Genomic DNA, 21588 nt, shown 5'->3' on the forward strand with positions numbered 1-21588 from the left:
ATCTTATTTCCACTTTTGTCTTTGTCTTTGTGGAATATCTTTATCTTTCCATGAATTTAAACTACTTTGGAAGTTTTAAAATATTTGTATTCTTAATCTTAGAGGTATTGATTTTGTTTTTCTAGTCTTGTTTTTTTCCTTTTGGTGATTTCTGCTACCATCTATCTTACTCTATCATATTTAATTATTTTATGGGAGGGAGGTATCTTTTGGGGTTTTTTGCCTGAATTCTTATTTTCTGAATTTATATTAATTGTTTGGGTGGGGGGTCCTTCTTTCCTTTCTTTTCCTTTCCTTTCCTTTCCTTTCCTTTCCTTTCCTTTCCTTTCCTTTCCTCTTCTATCCTTTTTGTTGTTATTCCTTTATTTTAAGTCTACATTTGTCTTATTATAAGTCAATGCAGAGGAGGTAGGCTTCATCACAAACATGCACTTCAAAATCTTGCCCCTAAGATTATGATTTTCAAGAAGTGATAACTGTCTGAATGGAACATCAAGAAAAATTATATTTCATTGGTGAAATTTATCTTTAAGATACTCAAGGATATGCAATTTGAATTTCAAACCATGTTTAGTTCCTTTTTATTTACCCATTGTAAATATTCGGTACACGTTAATGATGTTGGTAAAAATTAAAAAATAATCATCAGACTATATTATTAGAGGGATGATTATAATAATAATCCCCTCTATTAGGCATTTACTGGAAATTACATTTGTTTTATTTTTATAAGGAAAAAAGAATGTATAACTAAATAAGTTTGTGTTATATAAGTAGATAGAAGTAATAAACTGGAAATAGTACATAGATCAAATGAGATAAAATGTATAACTATGCTTTATGAACTATAGTGTCATATAAATGTCAGCTAATATTAATAATATTATTATTAGTGGGAAGAGAATTGGATTACAAGTCTAAAACCAGATTTAAAATCTTGGTATAGCCATTGTCTAACTATGGCTGTGAGCAAGTGCCTTCATTTCATTTACCCCACTTGTGAAATGAGATCAGCTACATGATTTCTAAGATGCTTTCAGACTTCACATCCTATAATAACTTGATTTTTTTAGGCTTGGAATGCCATGCAAATTTATGCAAAATAGATTATTTCCTATGAAGTGCAAGGAGTATTGCTTCCCCTCAAGATCATAGCGCTGGTATGTTTTATATCATACTATTTAAATGGAGCTTGGTCTTAGTACACTTAGAAAGCACATATGTAAGTCACTTTTATTGCTTGTTTCATTAAATCACCTATGGATATGTAGCCTAAGGACAAATATTAAACTATTTCATTCTCCAATTAAATCCCAGGACTGAAAATGAGAAGGACAAAGGGGGTAATTTCTTCCTTTAATTCCCTGAAGCAAAATTATCAACAATATGACTTCATTGTTTTTTTGAGTTAAATAAATAATTACAAATATTTTTAATTCAATTAGACATTAGGACTTGTGAGTGGAACTGAACTTAGAAATTACACTTTCCTGAACACTACTTCCTGTTCTTTCACCTTTCTCACTAGCTCATTTTTCTAAACTTGCCATTTGGCTTTGTTGTGACTTCTGTTCTCTTGATCCCTTCCTTTTGTTCTAGTCTATTTCCTCCCTTCTATCTTTTTTCACCCTTGACTCAATGGCTTACTAATGTAATGATTCATAGTAGATACTCTAGAATTCCTCATTCCTTTTACTTTCCAGTATTCCAAACTTACTAATCATCTGTCAATAGTCTCATGTATTTATTTCAGGGAGAAGAGGTGTCCTTCTCATGAAGTGAAAGATTCCTCCAAAGATAACAGGAAGGTATAATTCCCTGCTTAATATTCTGGGTCTTTTTGGCCCATCGGTTTGGAGGTAAGGGAATTCTCATGATATTTCTCAGTCTTATTTTCCTTCCCAGATAAAGCACTAAACAGATGTCATCCATAACAAATGTTCTCACAAACCTATCAAAGTTCTGAGGTGGAGTAGGGGCAGGGGTGCAGTTTGAAACTTACAGAAGTTTTTTTGAAAGAAGGAGCATTGTCATTTTCATCTTGAATATGAACAGTAACAGTGGTTGTATCTGATAGACCAAAACTCTGCCCAGCCATATCTCGTACTTCCATTTTCAAATCATATGAAGAACATGCCTGAATGAAAAAAAAAAAGAACTGTCAAAGTTTTGAAATGTTTTTATTCTTCAAATAGACCAATCATTCTCTAATTTAACTCAACATTTTGGGGACAATAATAATAATGCTAGCATTAACACAGCATGTTATGATTTCCATATATTATCTCATTTGATCCTCAGAGCAATCCAGGCAAGTAGATGTTATTATTATTTTGGAGCTGAGAAAACTAAGGCTGAAAGGTTAAGTGACTTGCTTAGGGTCACACAACTGAGTAGGTATCAGAGTCTAAATTTGAACTCAAGCTTTTCTGACTCCAAGTCTAGTACTCTATTCATTGCATCACTTAACTAACTTAGAAATATGACAGGTAGGGCCAGGCTCTTTAAAATTAATTAGATGTAAGCATAATTACCCATTCAAAAGCAAAATTTTAAAATTCATTTGGAAAGACAAGACAAAGGCTCATAGAGAAATGTTTGATATACTAATTAAGTAGGATGATCAGAAACTACTTGCCAATTCTAGTCTTAAGAGGTTCTTGTAGAATTTTAGGTGACATTCAACTTACTGTTCTTTTTTTTTTAGAGTTTCCCAATTCTTTAGAATGGTTTCATTCTTAATGATGCATTTTCATAGGCTGAAACTGAGCAACTTGGCTAATTCCTTTATTTTTCTACTTAATTTAAATTTTCTTTTTTGTCTGGCTCTTTTCATGTTCTACATTTTATTTTAAAAGTTTTGTTTCCTATACTTATGTCCTCCATTAAACAATGCTATTCCATTTCTCACTTTCCCACAGAAGCTAAATCAGGGAGTTTGATCAAATTGATCTATCACGTAAGAATTCTGACTTGCTAAAATTTATGTCACTTTTACATGTAAACTTTTGAAAGAACCTATTCGATTTCATCTTCTGATTTTCATTTATGAATCTCATGTTTTTGTTTTCTCTGCAATTATGAAAACTTGTGTTTTTTATAACATATAGATTATCTCCTATCTTCCTGAAAGCCCTTCTTCTGCACATTGGTGCAGCCTTTCTATTTGTCTTTCCTTTGCTATCTTCTCAGTTTTATTTTAAAAGTTGTTTGTCTATTCTTTCTTTGCTGCTCATAGGTAAAAAAAGTATGAGTGAATTATAAATATCTTAGGAGGACCAATCCAAACACACAACCAATTTGAGTAAGATAAGTATATCAATATTTTATGAGTAATAACTGAATTCCACCACAGATTTTATACTTTCGTAAAGGAAACTGGGAGGTACAAGAAGCAATTAGAAAGAAGAGGTGATAATACTTATGACAGTGACCTTCCCAAGGCATTTATGCAGTCCCAATCACTCTGGAAGCAAACAAAGAAGACTTCGAAGAGCAGGCAATGAAGGGTCTCACAAACAAACTCAAAGGTTTTTCCAGAAACAACATCACAGAGAAGAAATCATGTTGTCTATTTTATACACATAAACATACACATACACATACTTTCTATGGAAACTGAAAGATAATTTACTTCTCTGTCAGGTGGAGATATGATAGTGATTACACCCGTGTCTGGATGGACTGAAAAAATCTTTGGGTGTTCTGGATTCTGCTTCAAAATTGTATATTTCAAACGAGTGTGTAGTGTGTCAGGCTCATCCCTGTCTGTGGCCACTACCTTTCCCACTGCAGTACCTGTAAAGATAAACCAAATTCACTTGAACAACTGAATGAGCAATGGAATTTAATATTTTTGAGATATAATTGTAGATAATTCTCCAAAGTCCAGTATTACAAGGACATTTTTACAAAAGAGTTGAGGTTTATATGATAATAATCTGAAAGCTCTTGGCTTCTCTACAGTTTTAAAAATGAACTTCAGTTAACTGACTTTTAATTAATATAATGTGAAGCCTATTTAATCTACATGTTTTATTTAATTGTAAGAGTGATTTTTCTCCACCATCAGAGATAGAACTTATGAACTCTGAATGCAAATTAAAGCATACTTTTTTTACTTTATTTTTCTTGTTTTATTTTCCTCATAAGGCCAATATGGAAATGTTTTGTGTGACTTTCCAAAAGAAAGGAATGACTATAATTACTATCATTCATCTACTTTGGTTTTCCTTTTTTGGATGATCAAATATTTTGAATAGTTATGAATCTCATTTAGGATATACTATATTGTCTTGAGTCATAACACAATCAATATAATTTCAGCTGCAAATAGGAGCGTCTGGAAGACACCATCATTTCTTATTTTAAAATTATTCACAATATATGCATAATAGTAATTATTACATTTAGTAATCATATATGTCACTATTTTATGCTTCACTTGACACTAACAGAGAATTTTTTAACAAAGTTCTCCTGAGCCAACCATCATTTTAACATATACATGGGATGCATGTTCTTCAAAGGAAAATTTTAGGACAGATTTTTGCTCTACTAAGACAAACACTTCCCTAATAACCAGGAAAAATAAATAATAATGTCCTTACCAACCCTGTCTTTGAGTCTACAATGGGATCCTCCATTCTATGCATCTTTTAGTCAATTATGGTATTGTGAAGAATTTGTCAACTAGGAAATTACAGCAAGTAATATGCAACCTCATTGACTGAAGACAGACTCAGAAGGACTGTAAATGCCCCAAATAAGAATTTCTATTTGATTTGAGAGGCAATAGAAAGTAGATGAAAGTTTTTCAGAAAGATAAATGGTCAAACTTGAAATATTAGAATAAAAATTTAAGACCTGTATAGAAGATGGATTGGAGAAGGCAGAGAATGAACACATAGCTACCAATTGGAGGTCTAAACTAGAGGACATGAAAGCTTGAGGTAGAGTTGTGATTACTTCCTCAACTTCTTGGTTATAACAATATTAACAGATATTTTTATGACACTTTAGAATTTACAGAGTACTTCATATGCATTATTATATTTAATTGCTAAGAAAAACCCCATGAAGCAAATACCATAGCTATTGGTATTCAGAAAATGAAGTTCAGAAAGGGTTTTTGTTTTTTTAATTTGCCTTTGCTAGAGGTGTGAATTGAACCTAGGATTTCTTGTTTCCAAGTCTAGCACTCTTCCAATACCATAGGCAGCAGTGGCGAAGGTTTTCAAGTTTGAGTGCCCCAACTGCAACTTGTGAGTCCCCCTCATTACTCCAAAAAGCAGAGGGAGGATGTGCTCACGTTGAGCAGCTGGACAGAGAGTGGGGCATAAAAATGTCCTCAGGCACTGGGAAGTGAGGGAGCAGAGCAGCTCTCCCCTCCCAGCACAAATGCAACACTTTGCCAATGCTGACACAGAATGATTCTTAGAGAAAAGACACAATCTATTATAGACAATACATTTAAAGTCCTTTCACCTTGGAAGAATCAACTAAAGTTTGCATTTTTTACAAACCCATCAAGATTTGGGGATCACATCTATACCATGAGACACTTTAGTAGCACTTTTATGAAGGTATGTGTCGATTAGTCATAATAAATATAACTAGGGAAAATATTACAAAATAATTTTAGTAGATACCAATAGGTCTATTAAACAGGGACAATATTAGAAAATATACTTAGCACAAAGTATCTTTTCTTATCTTTTTTCCTATCAAAAATAGAAATTCAATTGTCATTCAACTAGTTCTGATCTATACAGACTACCATTCAATAAGTATTTATTGAATAAGTGAAGGGAAACAAATTATCATGCCTGTTTCTGGTTATTGTGATACATTTCATTCATTCAATATTAACTCATTTATCACATTTCTACTACTTGCAAAGTATTTGTCTCTGGGAAATTGAGATTTTTAAAAAAATTGATTCTTCCTGCCTTTAAAGAATTTGTTTTCAACTAGGAAGAGATAAAAAGGAAACACATTAGTGTTTGAATCATTCAGATGTTTCTTGATCCTCTCTCTATACTGTCCTTTTTTCTGTGGGAAGATTCTCTTTCCCATTTTTTAGGCTATATCATAACTTCTTGACTTAACTGCCTGAGATGAGTCTTTCACGCTGTGGGAGTATTAGATTGTACACTTAGTTCAGGTAAGAACAACTTTATAATAGCCTCTAATTTAAGAGATTTGGGTTAAATAAAATTGATAAGTATAGTTATAATATATTAATAAAACATTACCATTATACTCTATTAATATCACCTAAATTTTTAGTGATGGTTTTTTTAAAAAGTAATTATTTATTATGACAAAAATAAACTGTTGACTGAAACACATGAATAGTACACGATATTGCACTGTGATTGCAAAGAAGCTTTAGTGATGGTTTAATCTTAAATATTAGCTTTTAATAAATTCATAGTATTATAGTAGCAATTTAAATTCATGACTACCCCAAACCACCAGCATAAAATGAATTAGTGAAAAAATCAATAACTTTAAAAATACTAATAACACATATTAAATGTAATACTCATTATAATATTTTATTAAAATTATGTACTTACCTACTCTGCAATTTTCAATCACAGTAAATGTAACCATATTTTCAAAAACTGGAGCATTATCATTGTCATCTTCAACTTTGATCATAAGAGGAAGTGGCAGATCTGTTGAGTAACCATCTGGTGTTGTCGCATAACCAATTATCTAAAATATAGAGAGGAGCCCCAAGAAATTCTTTAGCATAATATAAACTATTTTATATAATATAAGCAATATAGATATAAATAGTCAAATTTAATGAATGAGAATTAATAAAACATAAATTTCTTTTACTTGTGGCATAAGACCAAATCCATAAAACCCAAGAATTAGTACTATAACCAAGATGCATCCCATTGATCTCTTTGAATGACTCCTCTTTTTTTTAAATTTATATATTTTCAGAATTTTATTCATGAGGGCTTTCCACTGCTCCTCCTACTTCTTTCCTTTCCGCCTACTTTTCTCACAGAATTTTAAATCAAGAGATTTTATCTATTCTTTCCTTGAATCTAGGTCTATTTACCATTCCACTCACAAAACATTCTACTCCTGACTGCATACATTTTCCCTAGCAGTTCATTACTCTAAATAGAATTCTCTCCTGTTCATTTTCACCTCTAACTTCTCTGCCTTCCCCCAAATCTCACCTAAAATTCCATCACCTAAAAATCCATCTGATCCAAGAAGCATTTCCCCATTCTTTTCAATGCTAGTGACTTCAGTGTAAGATCATCCCCAATTTATCTTGTATATATCTTATTTGAACCTGGTTATTCCCCCTACCCCCATTTGATTGTAAGCTCTTTGAGAGTTGGGAAAGTTTTTACCTTTACTTTTATCCCTAGCGCTGAACACAGTTTCTGGCACATAGTAGGAATTTAATAAGTGTTTTCAAAATGACATTGAAATCTGTTCTCTAAAATTTGGATTAGTTTATGTCTGGCTTTCCTGGCTATAACAAATTCTAAAATGTATTTCTATATCAGCAGCTGTAGCTTTCTTTTTTGATCCAAATCAGGTTCAGAATAACCATTTTCCTTGTTGTTTAGTCCATCTTTTGAAGGATTAAATTATCATTATGTCAAGCTAATGAAGTATTAAATATTCTTCCTTTGGAAGAGAGCAATACCAGATGTCCAGATAATGGAACTTCTTCATTACTACACCATATTTCTGTACCAAACTTTTGATATGTTTCACATAGTATAGATCCATATATATATTTATATATGTACATATATAGATATATACATCATCTGTCCAAGGAATCTGTAGTTTTCCCATAGGACAATGTTTCCATTTTCTCCTTCCATTAAGCTTGACTCGAATGCCTTCCACTATGATTCCCTATATGGTTCCTGAATTGAACCCCATGAGTATAACTTCCTAATATAGTGTTATTCTTCCACTACTTTCTCTCATTCTTTTGAGTAAGACATAGTTTTCTAGCGCTATATATTCAGATTATTAGTGATGGGTCACTAAGTATTTGAATCAGTTTCTCTTGTTACCAATATTTCATGCTTTTGTATTTATATATCTGAACTAGTTATTTTATTAATGACTTCTTAAATGTCTTTAGTCATCTGTAGGTTATTGAACATTTTACCTCCATTTTTCTTCCCACATTATAACTACTTTATAGACGTACTTTTGTAAATACATGTAAAGTTTTCTCCATCCTTTTTTATTTTAAATCTCTTTTGAGTTGATTTTTCAAAACTCCAGGCAAATTCATTTTTAACCAATCCTTATTAAGTATATACTCTATCCCTGAATTAACATTATTTTTGTATTTTAAGCAGTAGTGAAAAATCCAAATCCTTTTATAATCTACCCTCTTTTTAAATAGCTATTCAAATCTCAGGGCTACCATTTTTTCATTTTACTTGTCAAAGTCAACAACAATCTGCAATCTCACATACATTTTCAAGGAAAACAATCACTAGAATTTTTGTTAGTTCCACTGGTCTCTTCTTCTAAGGACACACTAATTAGGGGAGCTTAATAGTTTAAAAGTTCAACATCATCAAGTATATAGTTTCTATTTAGTAGATATCTTTCCTAGCAGACAAAACTTGATCCTTCAACAATTTGAATTCATATACTTATATATATATATATATACTTATATACTTATATACATATACTTATATATATATATATATATGTATAGGTAAATATTTAAAGCCCAGTTCAAATTATTTATATTTCTCCTGTGCTTTCTACCACTCTAGAGGTAAAAATGGGAGAAGTAGGGGGAGCAAAATCTAGCACGATTGTATATAGTTTGGCATTTTCTTGGGCCAAGTTATGACTTTAGGAAGCTTAAAGAATTTTTGTATTTATTATTTCATTCCTTCCTCAGAAAAAACTATGTGACATTGGTGGTTATATAGTTTTATTAAATCATATGACCTACAATTATTTTGGTTTAGCTCAAATGATTGAAATATAAAATTTATTAAAACTGTATGTATCCTATTGGAAACTCATTAAACAAAAAAGAAATTATTCTGGATTAATTTGTTTTGGAAATATTTCTTAGGACCTTTTCTTTATTAGAAAACAAGTGTTTTAATATATTTCAAAACTGATACTAGTATAGTCTCAGAGTAGTCATTTAGTATTTAAATAATGACTATGAAGCAAGAAGATGCTTTCTCCCCTCCATTCTTCACGCATAATAAAGTATTTTGTCTTATTTTCCCACTAAATATGTTTAAAAGAGTAAAACAAATATTTGATCCTTATCTGATCTATGTTGTGTGTTATTAAATAGTAAAAATGAAGAAGTTTAAATGTTACTATTCTAAATGTTAAGTGCTAAAGTAATAAAATCGAACTTAATTCTCTATAACCATTTCCAGATTCTACCTGAAAACTGTCATATGTCTCACGGTCTACAGCACGCGTACAAAAGATATCCCCTGAGTTTATATCTATGTAAAACAAATTGAAAGGCTCCTTGTCTACTCCAGGTCCACTTATGGAATAATAGATGGTGTAGTTTTGTGCAGAATCGGACTGGATCTGGAAAATTAAAAAAATAAACAATCATATAAGAGAAGGGTTATAATATAAAGTTTCATGTTCAAATATCATAGAATCTTGGGCTATTTCTGACCACTCTTTTTCTTCCCTTATATGCTTTCTCACCCTATCCCTAACCTCCCCCAATTACCCATTTATGTGTATATTTGAGAAACACAGGATCACAGAAACTTAGAGCTCCCAGTGGACCCCATAGACATGATCTAGTTCACTTTCCCCACCTCATTTTACATGTTAGGAAACTAACGTCAGGAGATGAAGTATTTTGCCCAACGTTATATATAAAGGGATTAGAGCCCACCTTGCACGATTCTCAGATTTCTGGTTTTTCTACTCCCTGATAGTGCTTCCCAGACATTCAAGGTACACTATAGACCCTGAAAACTGATGCTTTGCATCAACAATACTCTGCCTATAATACACCAAAATATCTACATCTTTACTCACTAATCACTCAATCTTTTGAGTACTTTTATCTCACCAATCCTTATGCTAAGATGGAAGATTACCATGTTACTTTACAATCATTTTAAGATGACTGTAAGATCACCTTAGGGACAACTAGATGGCTGAATGGATCAAGCACTGGTCCTAGAATTCAGAAAGACCTGATTTCCAATCTAGTCTCAGATGTGTACTAGCTGTGTGACCCTAAACAAGGCACTTAATCCTGTTTGCCTCAGTTTCTTTGTAAAATAAACTGGACGATGAAATGGTAAGTCACTCTAGTATCTTTGCCAAGAAAACTCTAGAGTCATAAAGAGTCAGACACAACTGAAACTACTGAACAAAAAAAATCACCTAACAAAGTACTCCACACCTTATCATCTACCTGGCCACTATACATTCCAGATCCTAGGGTGCTGCCATATATCCTAATGGTGCAACCTTGGGACTCCTGGACCTTGCCATTCATTCCACCATTGAAGCCCTCAGGATTTCCAGATCTTTTTATCAAGCTTATATGATAAATTTTCTTTCATGTGTTATCTCCCTAAATTAGGACATACATTCCTTGAGAGCAGGGACTATCTCAATTTTTTAAAATTTGTATCAGCAGTTAATACAATAATGTTTAGTATGTACTAAGGGCTTATTTAAAGCTTTTTTTAATTCATCCAACCATTCATAGATAATACATTTTCTCATTCAGTTTACTATAATAATTCAGATCATATTAGGTAACAGCTGGAAATAACAATATATGGTTTAACATTTAACTCCTTTAGTGTAAAATAAAACTTCAAATGTCTTTACCTGTTGAATTTGTTGTGGAAATGGACCTAAAGAGTTTTCCATTATTGAACATGGAATTGGAGCCCATCTTCTTTTGGTTCTCTTAAGACCTTTGTCTTTTGAGTGTCTTTTCACAGGCATCTGAATATGGTAGGAGGTACAAAAAATGCCATATATAACAAACATATGAATTAAAATTTCACCTTCATAAATGTATGGTGAAATTATGGAAGTTGTACATATAACATAAAATAAATATAATGTGTTTGGTTTGAGAAGAGAAAGATGTCACTAAACAAACGCATGAGAAGTGCTCAGACAAGACTTTCAACTCTTTCCCACTTTCTGCTTCCATACATTCCCCCGAGTACCCCAGTTTGGTCCCAACTTCTCCCTGGATCACCTCTACTCTTGATAAACCAGAAACTTATTGATCAGGCATAAAGGAGATCTTGGATAGCTGTGGGAAATCCACAAACCAAATGATTCATTGAAAGACAATAAAAAATGCTACAGTACAAAGTATTATAATCCTAGTGTGGTGTGTGTGTGTGTGTGTGTGTGTGTGTGTGTGTGTGTGTGTGTGTGTGTGTGTGTGTGTGTGTAGGGTGGGTGTGGATGGCTGGATCATTGTGTGTGAGGATGGGTGTGTACATATAAAGAAGGTCTAAAAGCTTTAATAGCTTAAAATTACCCAAGAATTTTGGGGATGCCATGTTTCAGCAGATATATACATATGCCAAAAGTTTTACTCTAGGAATGATTTCTTTTACACACGCATATATGCACACAGGTACACACAAAAATATATTCCTGAAAAGTACATAATTTGAATTTCTATAAATTAAATCAGGCAATGTGGTGTAGTCAAGAGAGTACAAACTTGAAGTCAGGACATCTGGGTTCAAATCCTGCCATATATACTCATTAACCATGTGATTGTAGTTGTTTTCATCTCTTGCCCACATCTGAAAAGTAGGGGTAGTAATCCTCATAGTACCACACACACTCCCAGTAAATTTAAGAAAGCACTTTGTAAACCATAAAATAGTATATCTTTATGTTTACACACATAAATACATAACATGCAATAAATACAAAATGTATATGTATTTACATGTACATGTTTTTATATGCACATATACATACACATATGAATTACTGTTCTTAAAATGAACTAGACATGCTACTTAAAAAACAACCTTGTTTATAAATCCTTTTCATCTAGTGATTTTCATGCTGTGACTTCTTAATTACTTTATTCACAAATCAAAGTGTTCATATTGAACTTATACCTAAACGACAACAGTGGGGATGTTTGTTTTAAATAGAGCAATAAATAAAAGCACTTCAAATTTTTGTGTGTTGTACCTTTTTTTCTGGTGCTAACAGGGAAATCTCTATATTTTTTTCTTCCAGTTTCTGAGAATCTGAGAGCAAAATGGAAAATATTCTTTTCTCAGAAGAGAATTTAATGTCCTTTGTTGTATATACTGAACCATCTTCCAGAATTCTGAAGTCAGGATCACTTGAAATGATGAGGTCAGCTGACTTGAAACACTCCTCCAGATTAACTGCATGGATGAAATTTGACAGAGATTTGAAAGATGCAAACAAAAAGAGAACATGTTTTACAGGAATGACAACTGCTTGTTTGAGCATGATAAGGGAAGGGATGAACCCAACAATATTTGAGTTATGAGTATCTTTCAAACCAATTCAATTTTGTTCCACAAAAATTATTAAATGCCTACTGTCTGTAAGACATTGTGCCACAAGTCAGGAATACGAAAGGAAAAAAAAAGTTCTCTACCCACAAAAAATATATCTTTTATTAAAGGGTAAAATGAGTTACACATGAAAGTAAATACAAAGGTTGCATAAAACAATCTCATGGGTGAGAGAGACAGTTCTAATAACTAGGCTGATACCAACAGAGTCATGTCTTACATTGATTTATGTCACAATTTCATAATAATTAAACCTAATACATTTAATTCTCTTTAACTTTACTATAAAAATTATGCTAAGAAAGATTTAATCATATTTTCCTCCAGAAACTATAGTTTTGTTTTATTTTGGCCAATGAGGATGAATGTAGAAAAAAGAAAAGATTGAATTTTACTTCTGACCTTACAATTTCTAATCACATTCTTCTGCCATTGATATTAAGCTATGTAGTACTATCTAGAGATCTATGTATAAAAATGATGGATTGGGAAAAAAACCCGTAAGATTTAGGAGATGCTGGATTCAACTCAATAAGCATGTCTCCTCCATGGGGAAAAAAAAAAAAACATTTGTGTGAGGCACTTGGGTTACAAAGACAAAATTGCCTGGCTCCCAGTAGGACACACAATTTTTTTCCTTTAATTTTATTAACTACACTCATTGCCTTTCATGTACATTCTTTTCCAGAGAAAATCTCTTTTAGATTTTTCATTTAGATTTCAACATTTCATACATAAAGACATTTTTCAAATAGTCATAAACATAATGCTTTAAATAGGATAATTTCCTCCCCTGTGTGACAAATACAAATATAGCTCCGTGTCTAAAGATAGATTGTGTAGTCCTTGAAAGAGGGTAAAAGCATTCACTTGTTTTCTAATACCATTCATATGTGTACAATTTAACTTTTCTTATTACAATATGGGAGTTTGTATGCATTTATATCATTTGCCTTTTGGATCTTAAAATCTGTATTATAAATTCACAGTACAATGGACTCATAGAGTTAGTGGGAAGGAGCCTCAAAGGTTTTCTAGTCCAATATCTTCATTTTACATATATGGAAACTGGGGCCATAGAGAATTTGAAATTTGCCCAGGATCATACAACTCTAGGGAAATAGTAGTCTGGATCTAAATCCAAATCTGCTGATTGCAAAAGCAGTTCTTTCCACTGCAAAACTCAAATGAAATCAGGCCATTGTGTAACATTTTTGAGAGTCTGGTAGACTTTTGGTAGCTACGATGAGAGTAGAAAGTTCAGTTGAGAAAATGAAAAAATTTAATTATACAAAAATGTTACTAATTTCCTCAATAATATGATAAATGATAACTTTTCATAGTACCATATAAAAATCTGCAATGTATTCTTTTTAAAAATTGCAGACTTCCTTACAATAATCTTCAATTGAAGTCACTATATATGCCACCTAATATGTCATCCTGTAGGGCAATAAAATAAATTCTATTTTTTATTATTAAAACAAATAAAACTACATAATAATGTGTTTCTTTGGAGGGAATGCAGCTAAAAGGAGGCATGGCTATAAAAATGCTCAAGAGATTCATTTTGGGTTGAGGTAAGACCAACTCTCTAAGTAACAAAGTCAAAGGTCATGTGAATATTTTTAGAATATCCTTTACTTAGATGGGGGCATAAGTCTTAGGACTTAATAGTGTCTTGAACATTATTTAATCCTACCCACCCAATTTACAGATAAAGAACTGAATGCCAGAAAGATTAAATGATTGCTCAAGCTAATATAGCAATTAATAGATATTAAAGCTTAAGATGAAACTAAGACTTTAGGGGAAATTCTGAATTCAGGGGAATCTTTCTAAATAAAGATGGAAGATCAGGGAACAACCAAGATGAGATGTCACTCATATTACAAGAGTATTGGATCTGGAGTGAGAAGACCTGGGTTAAAATCATGCATCTGTTCTTCTTTTGTAACCTTGGGGAAATTGTTCAACTTCTCTGGGCCTCAGTTTTCTCATGTATAATCTGAAAAGTTTGAACAAGGTGACTTCTAATGCCTCTTCCCATTTTAAATTTATGATCTAATCAATCTTAGTTATAAAACATGAGTTACACCTCCCTCATAGTCAGTGGCAATGGTGATTATTGTGATGAAAACAATAGCTCATATGCTATTAGGATAATATAAAGATAGATTTGGCTTAGTTTTTCCACAAACCCTAATTAAAATATATTGAAGTTGTCCCAGATTGGATTCTTGGTATTTCCTATCAATGTCTAATCATTTCAAGAGCTATGACTTGAGAACTTTGGAAGTAGTTAAGCTCCTTGAGGGCTGGCACAGTTTTTCTTTTCTTCTCTGTATACCTGGAGTCAATTTTAGTGCATTAAAATTAGCAAGTATTTAAAAAGAGTTGCTGATCTGAATTGAATTGAGTTGATGTAAAAAAAAAAAGGATTTAGTCACACAAATTCTGAAGAAATAAATGTCTATGACTTTAAATCTAATATTTGTTTCTTCATTTCTCTTGAATGAAAAGAAAGAAAACTTACTCTGGGTTTTCAGACGATTCTAACCACTACTACAAAATAAGCAATCCACCCATCATTATAGACCCAGTTTTACATAGGGTTGGCCTTCATCCCAGCTCTTAGAAAAGCCTTAAGGAAAATACAATTACAACTTTGAAACTCTTACTATATTTTCTCACCTCTGCCTACAAGTGTGTCAGCCTGAAGATGAGAAGGAACTTTAAGAACAACTTTCTTACAAGCATCACAAAAGAAGCATAGAACCTACAAAGGAAAAAATTGTGTTAAGGGGAATCACATCATCATAGCATTTTTCACGTTACTTGTATGTCATAAGAAATGTTGATTTCTTAAATTGAACTTCTTTCTGAAAGAGCTATAATGAAAGTAGCTATAATCACAGAATCTTTAAGAATGAGTCTATAGCAATTCCTTTGAAAGGCTTGGAAAAGTTATTTTAGAGATTTTGAGTTAAAAGGAAGGGGAATGTTAGTTTTGTGAAACTGAAATTCAGCTTTAAATCATTTAAATAAAAACATTTATTCCCTAAAGGATTTCTTCATGTTTGTGACCAAATAATTCATTAAAATAACCACATATTTCACCCTAATTTCTAGCATAGCATAGGTACAGTATTTAATTTATTTCATTATAGATATTCAAAGGGAATTTTATTCTTACCCTAACTCCAAACTGAGAAGTTTTTTTTGTTACTTCTTTCATTCAGTTACTCCTGAAAAGTCACTGTAAAATTCAGGGGGCTCATAGCTTACTACTTACTATGTAGTAGTTCTAGGATTTGTTTTTTTCCTCTTAGGTCTGCTCTATATGTGTGACCACACACATATCTATATATTAGTTAGATACTTTGCAAGGATCACTTTATAATTTTTCAAATAAAAATTTTCTAATAAAGTTGGAATACCCACAGAATAATGTGTCATCTTTCTCATAATTCTTTTTTAATCTGCTGGAGAAGGCATTCTTTTCTACTTTTGCAACAATGACTTTTTCTTCTCAGGACTAAGCTTGTTTAGGAAAGAAAAAAGAGCAAAACCTCATGAACAATTTAAATCACTTTGAGGTTTTGTGAAAGCCCTCCAAATAAAACTGAAATGACCAAAACTAGGAATGAAAAAAAGAAAGTCACATTTTGGTATTGCCCCATCTTGGATAATTTTATACACAGGAGATATTCTCATTTGATTAAGTGTTCTTTCCTCAAGTCAGAGAATGTACTAAAGTGATTTTTTAAGGTTAATTTAGTCCTGTGATTCTAAAGAAACCTTATAAATAGTAGTCTAAAAACTTTTGTGTGTACATAGTAATGTCACCCTGATCTTGATTCTTAGGTGCAGTGTTGAGGGAGAGAGAATCTGTATAAACAACTTGTTTAGAAAATCAGCTAGGTGAAACTAGATAAAACTCCCTTTTGACAATCTCCAGTGAAATAAATTAAACACTGTAGTTATGCTATGCTAGAAATTAGAATAAAATGTGATTATTTTAGAAATTATAAGCTTATAAAAATGAGGAAATCCTTAAGGAATGAATATTTTGTATTTAAATTATTAAAATTGAATTTCAGTTTCACTAGTCAATTTATATATTCATGTATGTGTATATAGGTGTGTGTTGTATTTACTCCCACTCTTTCTTCCTGCCAGACACTTCTGCAGAGCATTGAAGATAGGAATGTGTACTATTGATGGCTACAAGTTTAAACAGGGCCCAAAAAATATAAGGGAAGGGAACAGGTGTTAGGAAGTGAAAAAGGTGTGCCATAGATAAAACCACTTGTATCTCTATATACAGGGTATTGGTAATATTGCAATGGGAAATATAAGGGATAAGGAAAGGCGATAAAGTAAAAAGACAGCAGACTATGATGTTCCTAGCAGATAAATGTCAAACATTTAGTTCCTTACATCACTCAAGTGATCATGTTCCTCCTCAGAGGTCACTTTTAGGCCATCCTTAGAGCTAGAGTGCATCAGCTGAACTACCAGCAAAGGCAAAACAAATATATTTGCAAGGGGATGTGTTACCCAGGGAGGCCATCCTCTGTGTTTGTGCTTTGTTGGATTAATGACTAGGAAGAAATCTTAGCCTCATAAAAAAGGTTAAGGCTGGTTAGCATAACAGCCTTGGAGTAAAAGGGTGGAAGAACAAATTGACACTAGGGGATGAGAGATGGAGCACTTTTAAAAAATAAAGAAAGAAACAAAAACACACAGGCCCAGTATCTAAAGTTTTGATAAACCAGGGTCCCATTTGACAATTTCCTCCCAACCTTTCCATTTTCCAATTGGCTTTTTTAACTGAAAATTTCTGAGGAGAAATCCCTGGATTGAAACAAAAGTTCTAAATTTTCTCCTAGACTTTGCCTTTTTATTTATAGATTAGGGGTTCTGGAAGCTTTTTAAAAAATCACACTCATAACTTTATTGCAACACAATTGGTTCCTTTCGTAATCCTCTGTATTTTATGCACTTAAAAACATTTTTCTATGGAGATATCCACAGACTTCATCAGGCTGCCAAATGGGTCCTATGGCACAGAAAAGATTGGGTACCCATGTCCTAGGGAGAGGACCCTCAGCTGCCCTTTCTCTGCTCTTTCCTGGGGCTGCGTTCTTGTCTGATCTTAAGGATTCTGTCCCCGGGATTCCTTGGGTGACAAGAAGCCAAAGCAGCCTTCCTAACCCACATCCCTTGTATCCTAACAGCATTACACCTTGATGCCAGCAGCTACCGTTCCGTCGCGTGCCTGGCCAGTGATCACATTACGCTCATTTTCTCAGGATTAAAAAAAAAATACCTCCGCTGGTAGAGGAGCAGGGAATTCCCCTGGAGCGGACCGTCTTTGAGCTTGGTTATTTGGGCGGCCCGCTTTCCCTGTTTCCCCTTGATTAAGCTGGGCTAGAAGGGAGAGAGAGTTTCCCTACACTAATCCCCCGCGGTCCATCATTCTCCTCCACCTGTCTTCACACCCTCCCGGGACAGCGGGACAGGGGGCAGGAGGAAGCTGCTAACACATCTGGCTGCCTTCGCTAATCCCTTGGCTCTTACTCACCAGGAGAGACAAGAGGAGATGCCTGCAGAGGATGCTCCTCAGGGCGCCGCCAGGAGTTGGTGCCATCAGAAGCGCTCCCAATGGTCTGGGAAGGCAGCGGCTGATGAATCAGGACAAGCAGTGCCAGGCGGCGGGCAAGCAGGTCCCCAACTGCAGGCCCCTGGCTGGGGGATATGCTGCTTCCTCTGCACCAGTGGAGACTACAGGGAGAAGTGAGGAAGGACAGAAGGAGGAGGTGCAGGAGAATGACTTTTCTTTTCTCTCCTTCTCTTTCTTTCCCCTCCCAATTCTGTCTACCCCCTCTTGCCAAGGGGTTTTCCCTCAAATGTAGAGGGTGGGGTACCGTCACCCCAAAACCAGCCACTGGCTCCTCCTGCAGCAACTTTCAAAACTTCTTCTGCTACTTGCTACATAGGCAGGAGCAGGAGGGAACTCCCTTGGTCCTCAGCCCTCTCCTCCCTTCCCCCCAGATTGATGGTATACGAGGTCCCATGCCAATTATTACCCATCCCTTCTCCCACCCCTTCCCCTCCTCCTTGGCCTTATTAACCTGCCCTGCCTCAGGCGAAGAGACAGGAATCATGCAGGGAAGTCAAGTTGGAATTATTCTCATTAGCTCCCTTCCCCCACTTCTCATTGCCATTGGCAAATCAAAGGACATAAACAGGTATGCAATCACCTTCTCATCAGTCTGTTATCTCTCCATCTCAGCATTTAGGTGTTGCCTTGTCACATAGAGCATTGTGATTCCAGAAGACATGAAGTCTTCTAGTCTGAAGCAGCTTTGCTGTAAGTCTATCCCCAGTCTCCTTCCCTTCCATTTAGGATGCCACCCAGGGTCTTAGCCTAAAAGCCTGAGAGAATTTAAGGAGCCATTAAATCATTACTTTGGGTCAAGAATGGCCAGGAAGCAGCTGGGGTTGGGGGGTGTTTCCCCTCTTTTCTTCAGTTTTTGTTTTGTTTTTATTTTTTTTTTGCAAATATGTTATTTTTCTTGAATGTTTTTGGATAGGGCCTCTCTAGTTTTAAAATTATAGAATTTTAGCCCTTGAAATTTCAGTGCCTAAGCAATTTAGCGTAATCACTTTATTATAAGGAAATGAATTCCCAAGGAGGTTAAGAAATATAGATAGTCATAGTTATAAAACAATGACATGCTCAGCCTAAAACCCAGGTGTCCTGATGCTGGATTCAGTCCTCTTTTCAGCTATGCCACTCAGGCTCCTATTCCTGTGAAGTAAAACAAAAGATCTTACTGAATTGAGTATCTGAAACAGACTGTTGATGCAAACCTTTAACATCTTGTCCTGAAACATTTACCTAAAATGAAATCTATTTTTCTCCATTTCAGAACCAGAAAGTTAGCATAAAGAAGTAATAATTTCAAGTATTCAAATGCATTTCCCCCAGAGAAATCAGCAATGATTTATTGAGTAGAAGGTGTGATGCATAAGAAGTATATGGCATGGACTTTGTTCTCAAGGACCTTATAATCTAGTTGGAAAAACACCTTAAATAAGAGACACCTCATTTAAAATAAATCACTGTTTTATCTCTATAAAACTTGAATGGATTTATGATTTTATTTTGGGGGGACTTATTTCTTCTCCAGTACAAATAAAAGCCTCCCTACTTCATCTTTTTGGTTTTTCTCTCCACCCACTTTTTTATTATGAATTTAATGAAAGCACACAGAATCATTTGCAAACATAAAGCAGAACAGGGAGAACCACAAATCTCTGTTATGGCCAGCTTGCTAAATCAAAAATTTTAGACTGTTTTTTGTTTTACCACAACGTTTTTGTCTCTAACCTTTTTTTTTTTTTTAACAGAGGAGATTTTGAGGTAGTCCAATGATTCTTAGGTAATTCCTTATCTTATTTTCTCAAGCAATTAGTTTCGATGGAAGATATCTTATGTTTTCTAAAATACTTTTAGTCTTTCACTTCTATTTTGTCATCTATGAATTGATTTCTATTTCAATATAATTTTCATAGAGTCTGTTACTTGAGGAAGTTTTGGAACTTCTCTATTAGGCAGTTTATTTCCTTGTAATGATTTCCTCTAGCATTCTCCTTCATTTCTTCTCCATTTTTCTTTTAGAGCTCTTATTTCATTTATATGACTATGTTTAACTCTTGCTTAATTGTTCTAGGAATTCTAGTAGAATTTATAGCAAATATGTTATTTTTTGAGGTTTTGAATATAAATGATGTAAAGTTTTTCTTTTCTATTCTGTTTGTGCCTTAATCATCCTTGGCTCTCAATATTTCTTTATCACCAATGTTTGTAGGTATTTATTCATTTTTCCAGCCTTACTCCCTGAAATGGGGCAATACCAGAGTTGGGTTCTGCCTCCTACCAATAGTGTCTATGTTTAAGTATGTAGTGAGGAAATAAACACTACTACAGGTGTTGAGTTTGGAGGATATACAAATAATCAGGGAAAAGTAAGCTAAAATTGAAACCATAAGTCAGGAAACAACAAATTATTTAACTGTATCTTTATCACTGAAACTTGGTAGTATGGAACTGAAGGCTTGAAAATGACTATCTAAGAGCATGGCTCTTTCAATAGGATATAGGCAAAAGACAAGAATAGGGTAATAAATTATATTAAGAAGATATAGTTTTATGTAAGAAAATCCATAGGGGCTGCTAGGTGGTTCAATGGATTGAGAGTCAGGCCCAGAGACAGTGGCCTTGAGTTCAAATTTGACCTCAGACAATTCTTAGCTGTGTAACTCTGGGCAACTCACTTAACCCCCATTGTCGAGCCCTTACCACTCTTTTGCCTTAGAACCAATACACTTTATTTATTCTAAGGTGGAAGATAGGGTTTTTTAAAAAACAACAAGAAAATTCAGGAATGAGAAAGGGGGAAATATAGTATTGTAAGCAAGCATTTGGATGAAAACAGAAAGAAAAAGAGAGGTGTTATCCAAGAGTTATACAATGAAGAACTTTGACAGAAGAAAGTCAGTTAGTAGTTTGAGAATTATAACAAGTTAATATCATATTTTTGTATATATCGTCTCATTTGATCCAACTAAGAATCTTATGTTATAGATAACTACACTATCATGTCTATTTTTATAGAAAATGAAGCAGGATCAAAGGAGTTCAATGGTTATATAGCAAATAAATAGCATGGACAGAATTCTAACTTTCTTGACTTTAGATACAGTGTTCTTTCCAGTATACAGTTATGTCTCTTAATCACAATCTCATCACAATTCAGCCACAGATTCATAATATATAGCAAAGATAGAGGACTTCAGTTATCCAGATATCTAAAAATATCTTTTTCTGCTCAAGACAGAGGAACTAACAAATTCTTGACAAACCTTAATGGAGAAGACATGATGAGGGAGGCTTACTTTTCTAACTAACCAAAAGAAACTAGTTGCTAAA

At 33.7% G+C, this 21588-nt stretch overlaps 1 protein-coding gene across 2 annotated transcripts in view; it reads right to left on the reverse strand.

The window, feature by feature from the left end:
- Positions 1 to 18625, reverse strand: part of DSC1 (desmocollin 1) — a 39906-nt gene extending 21281 nt beyond the window's left edge. For both annotated transcript variants that reach the window (XM_001380444.4, XM_007487212.3), the window contains exons 1-8: positions 18175 to 18625; positions 15279 to 15363; positions 12226 to 12428; positions 10876 to 10995; positions 9442 to 9597; positions 6585 to 6726; positions 3635 to 3798; positions 2003 to 2137 (exon numbers count right to left, since the gene is read on the reverse strand). In XM_001380444.4, the coding sequence (XP_001380481.1) occupies positions 2003 to 2137; positions 3635 to 3798; positions 6585 to 6726; positions 9442 to 9597; positions 10876 to 10995; positions 12226 to 12428; positions 15279 to 15363; positions 18175 to 18240 (1071 nt within the window). In that variant the 5' untranslated portion in view covers positions 18241 to 18625. The remainder of the gene's footprint in view (positions 1 to 2002; positions 2138 to 3634; positions 3799 to 6584; positions 6727 to 9441; positions 9598 to 10875; positions 10996 to 12225; positions 12429 to 15278; positions 15364 to 18174) is intronic.
- Positions 18626 to 21588: the final 2963 nt, after the last annotated feature.

This window comes from Monodelphis domestica, chromosome 3 (assembly GCF_027887165.1).
Source record: "Monodelphis domestica isolate mMonDom1 chromosome 3, mMonDom1.pri, whole genome shotgun sequence".
NCBI classification, from domain to species: domain Eukaryota; kingdom Metazoa; phylum Chordata; class Mammalia; order Didelphimorphia; family Didelphidae; genus Monodelphis; species Monodelphis domestica.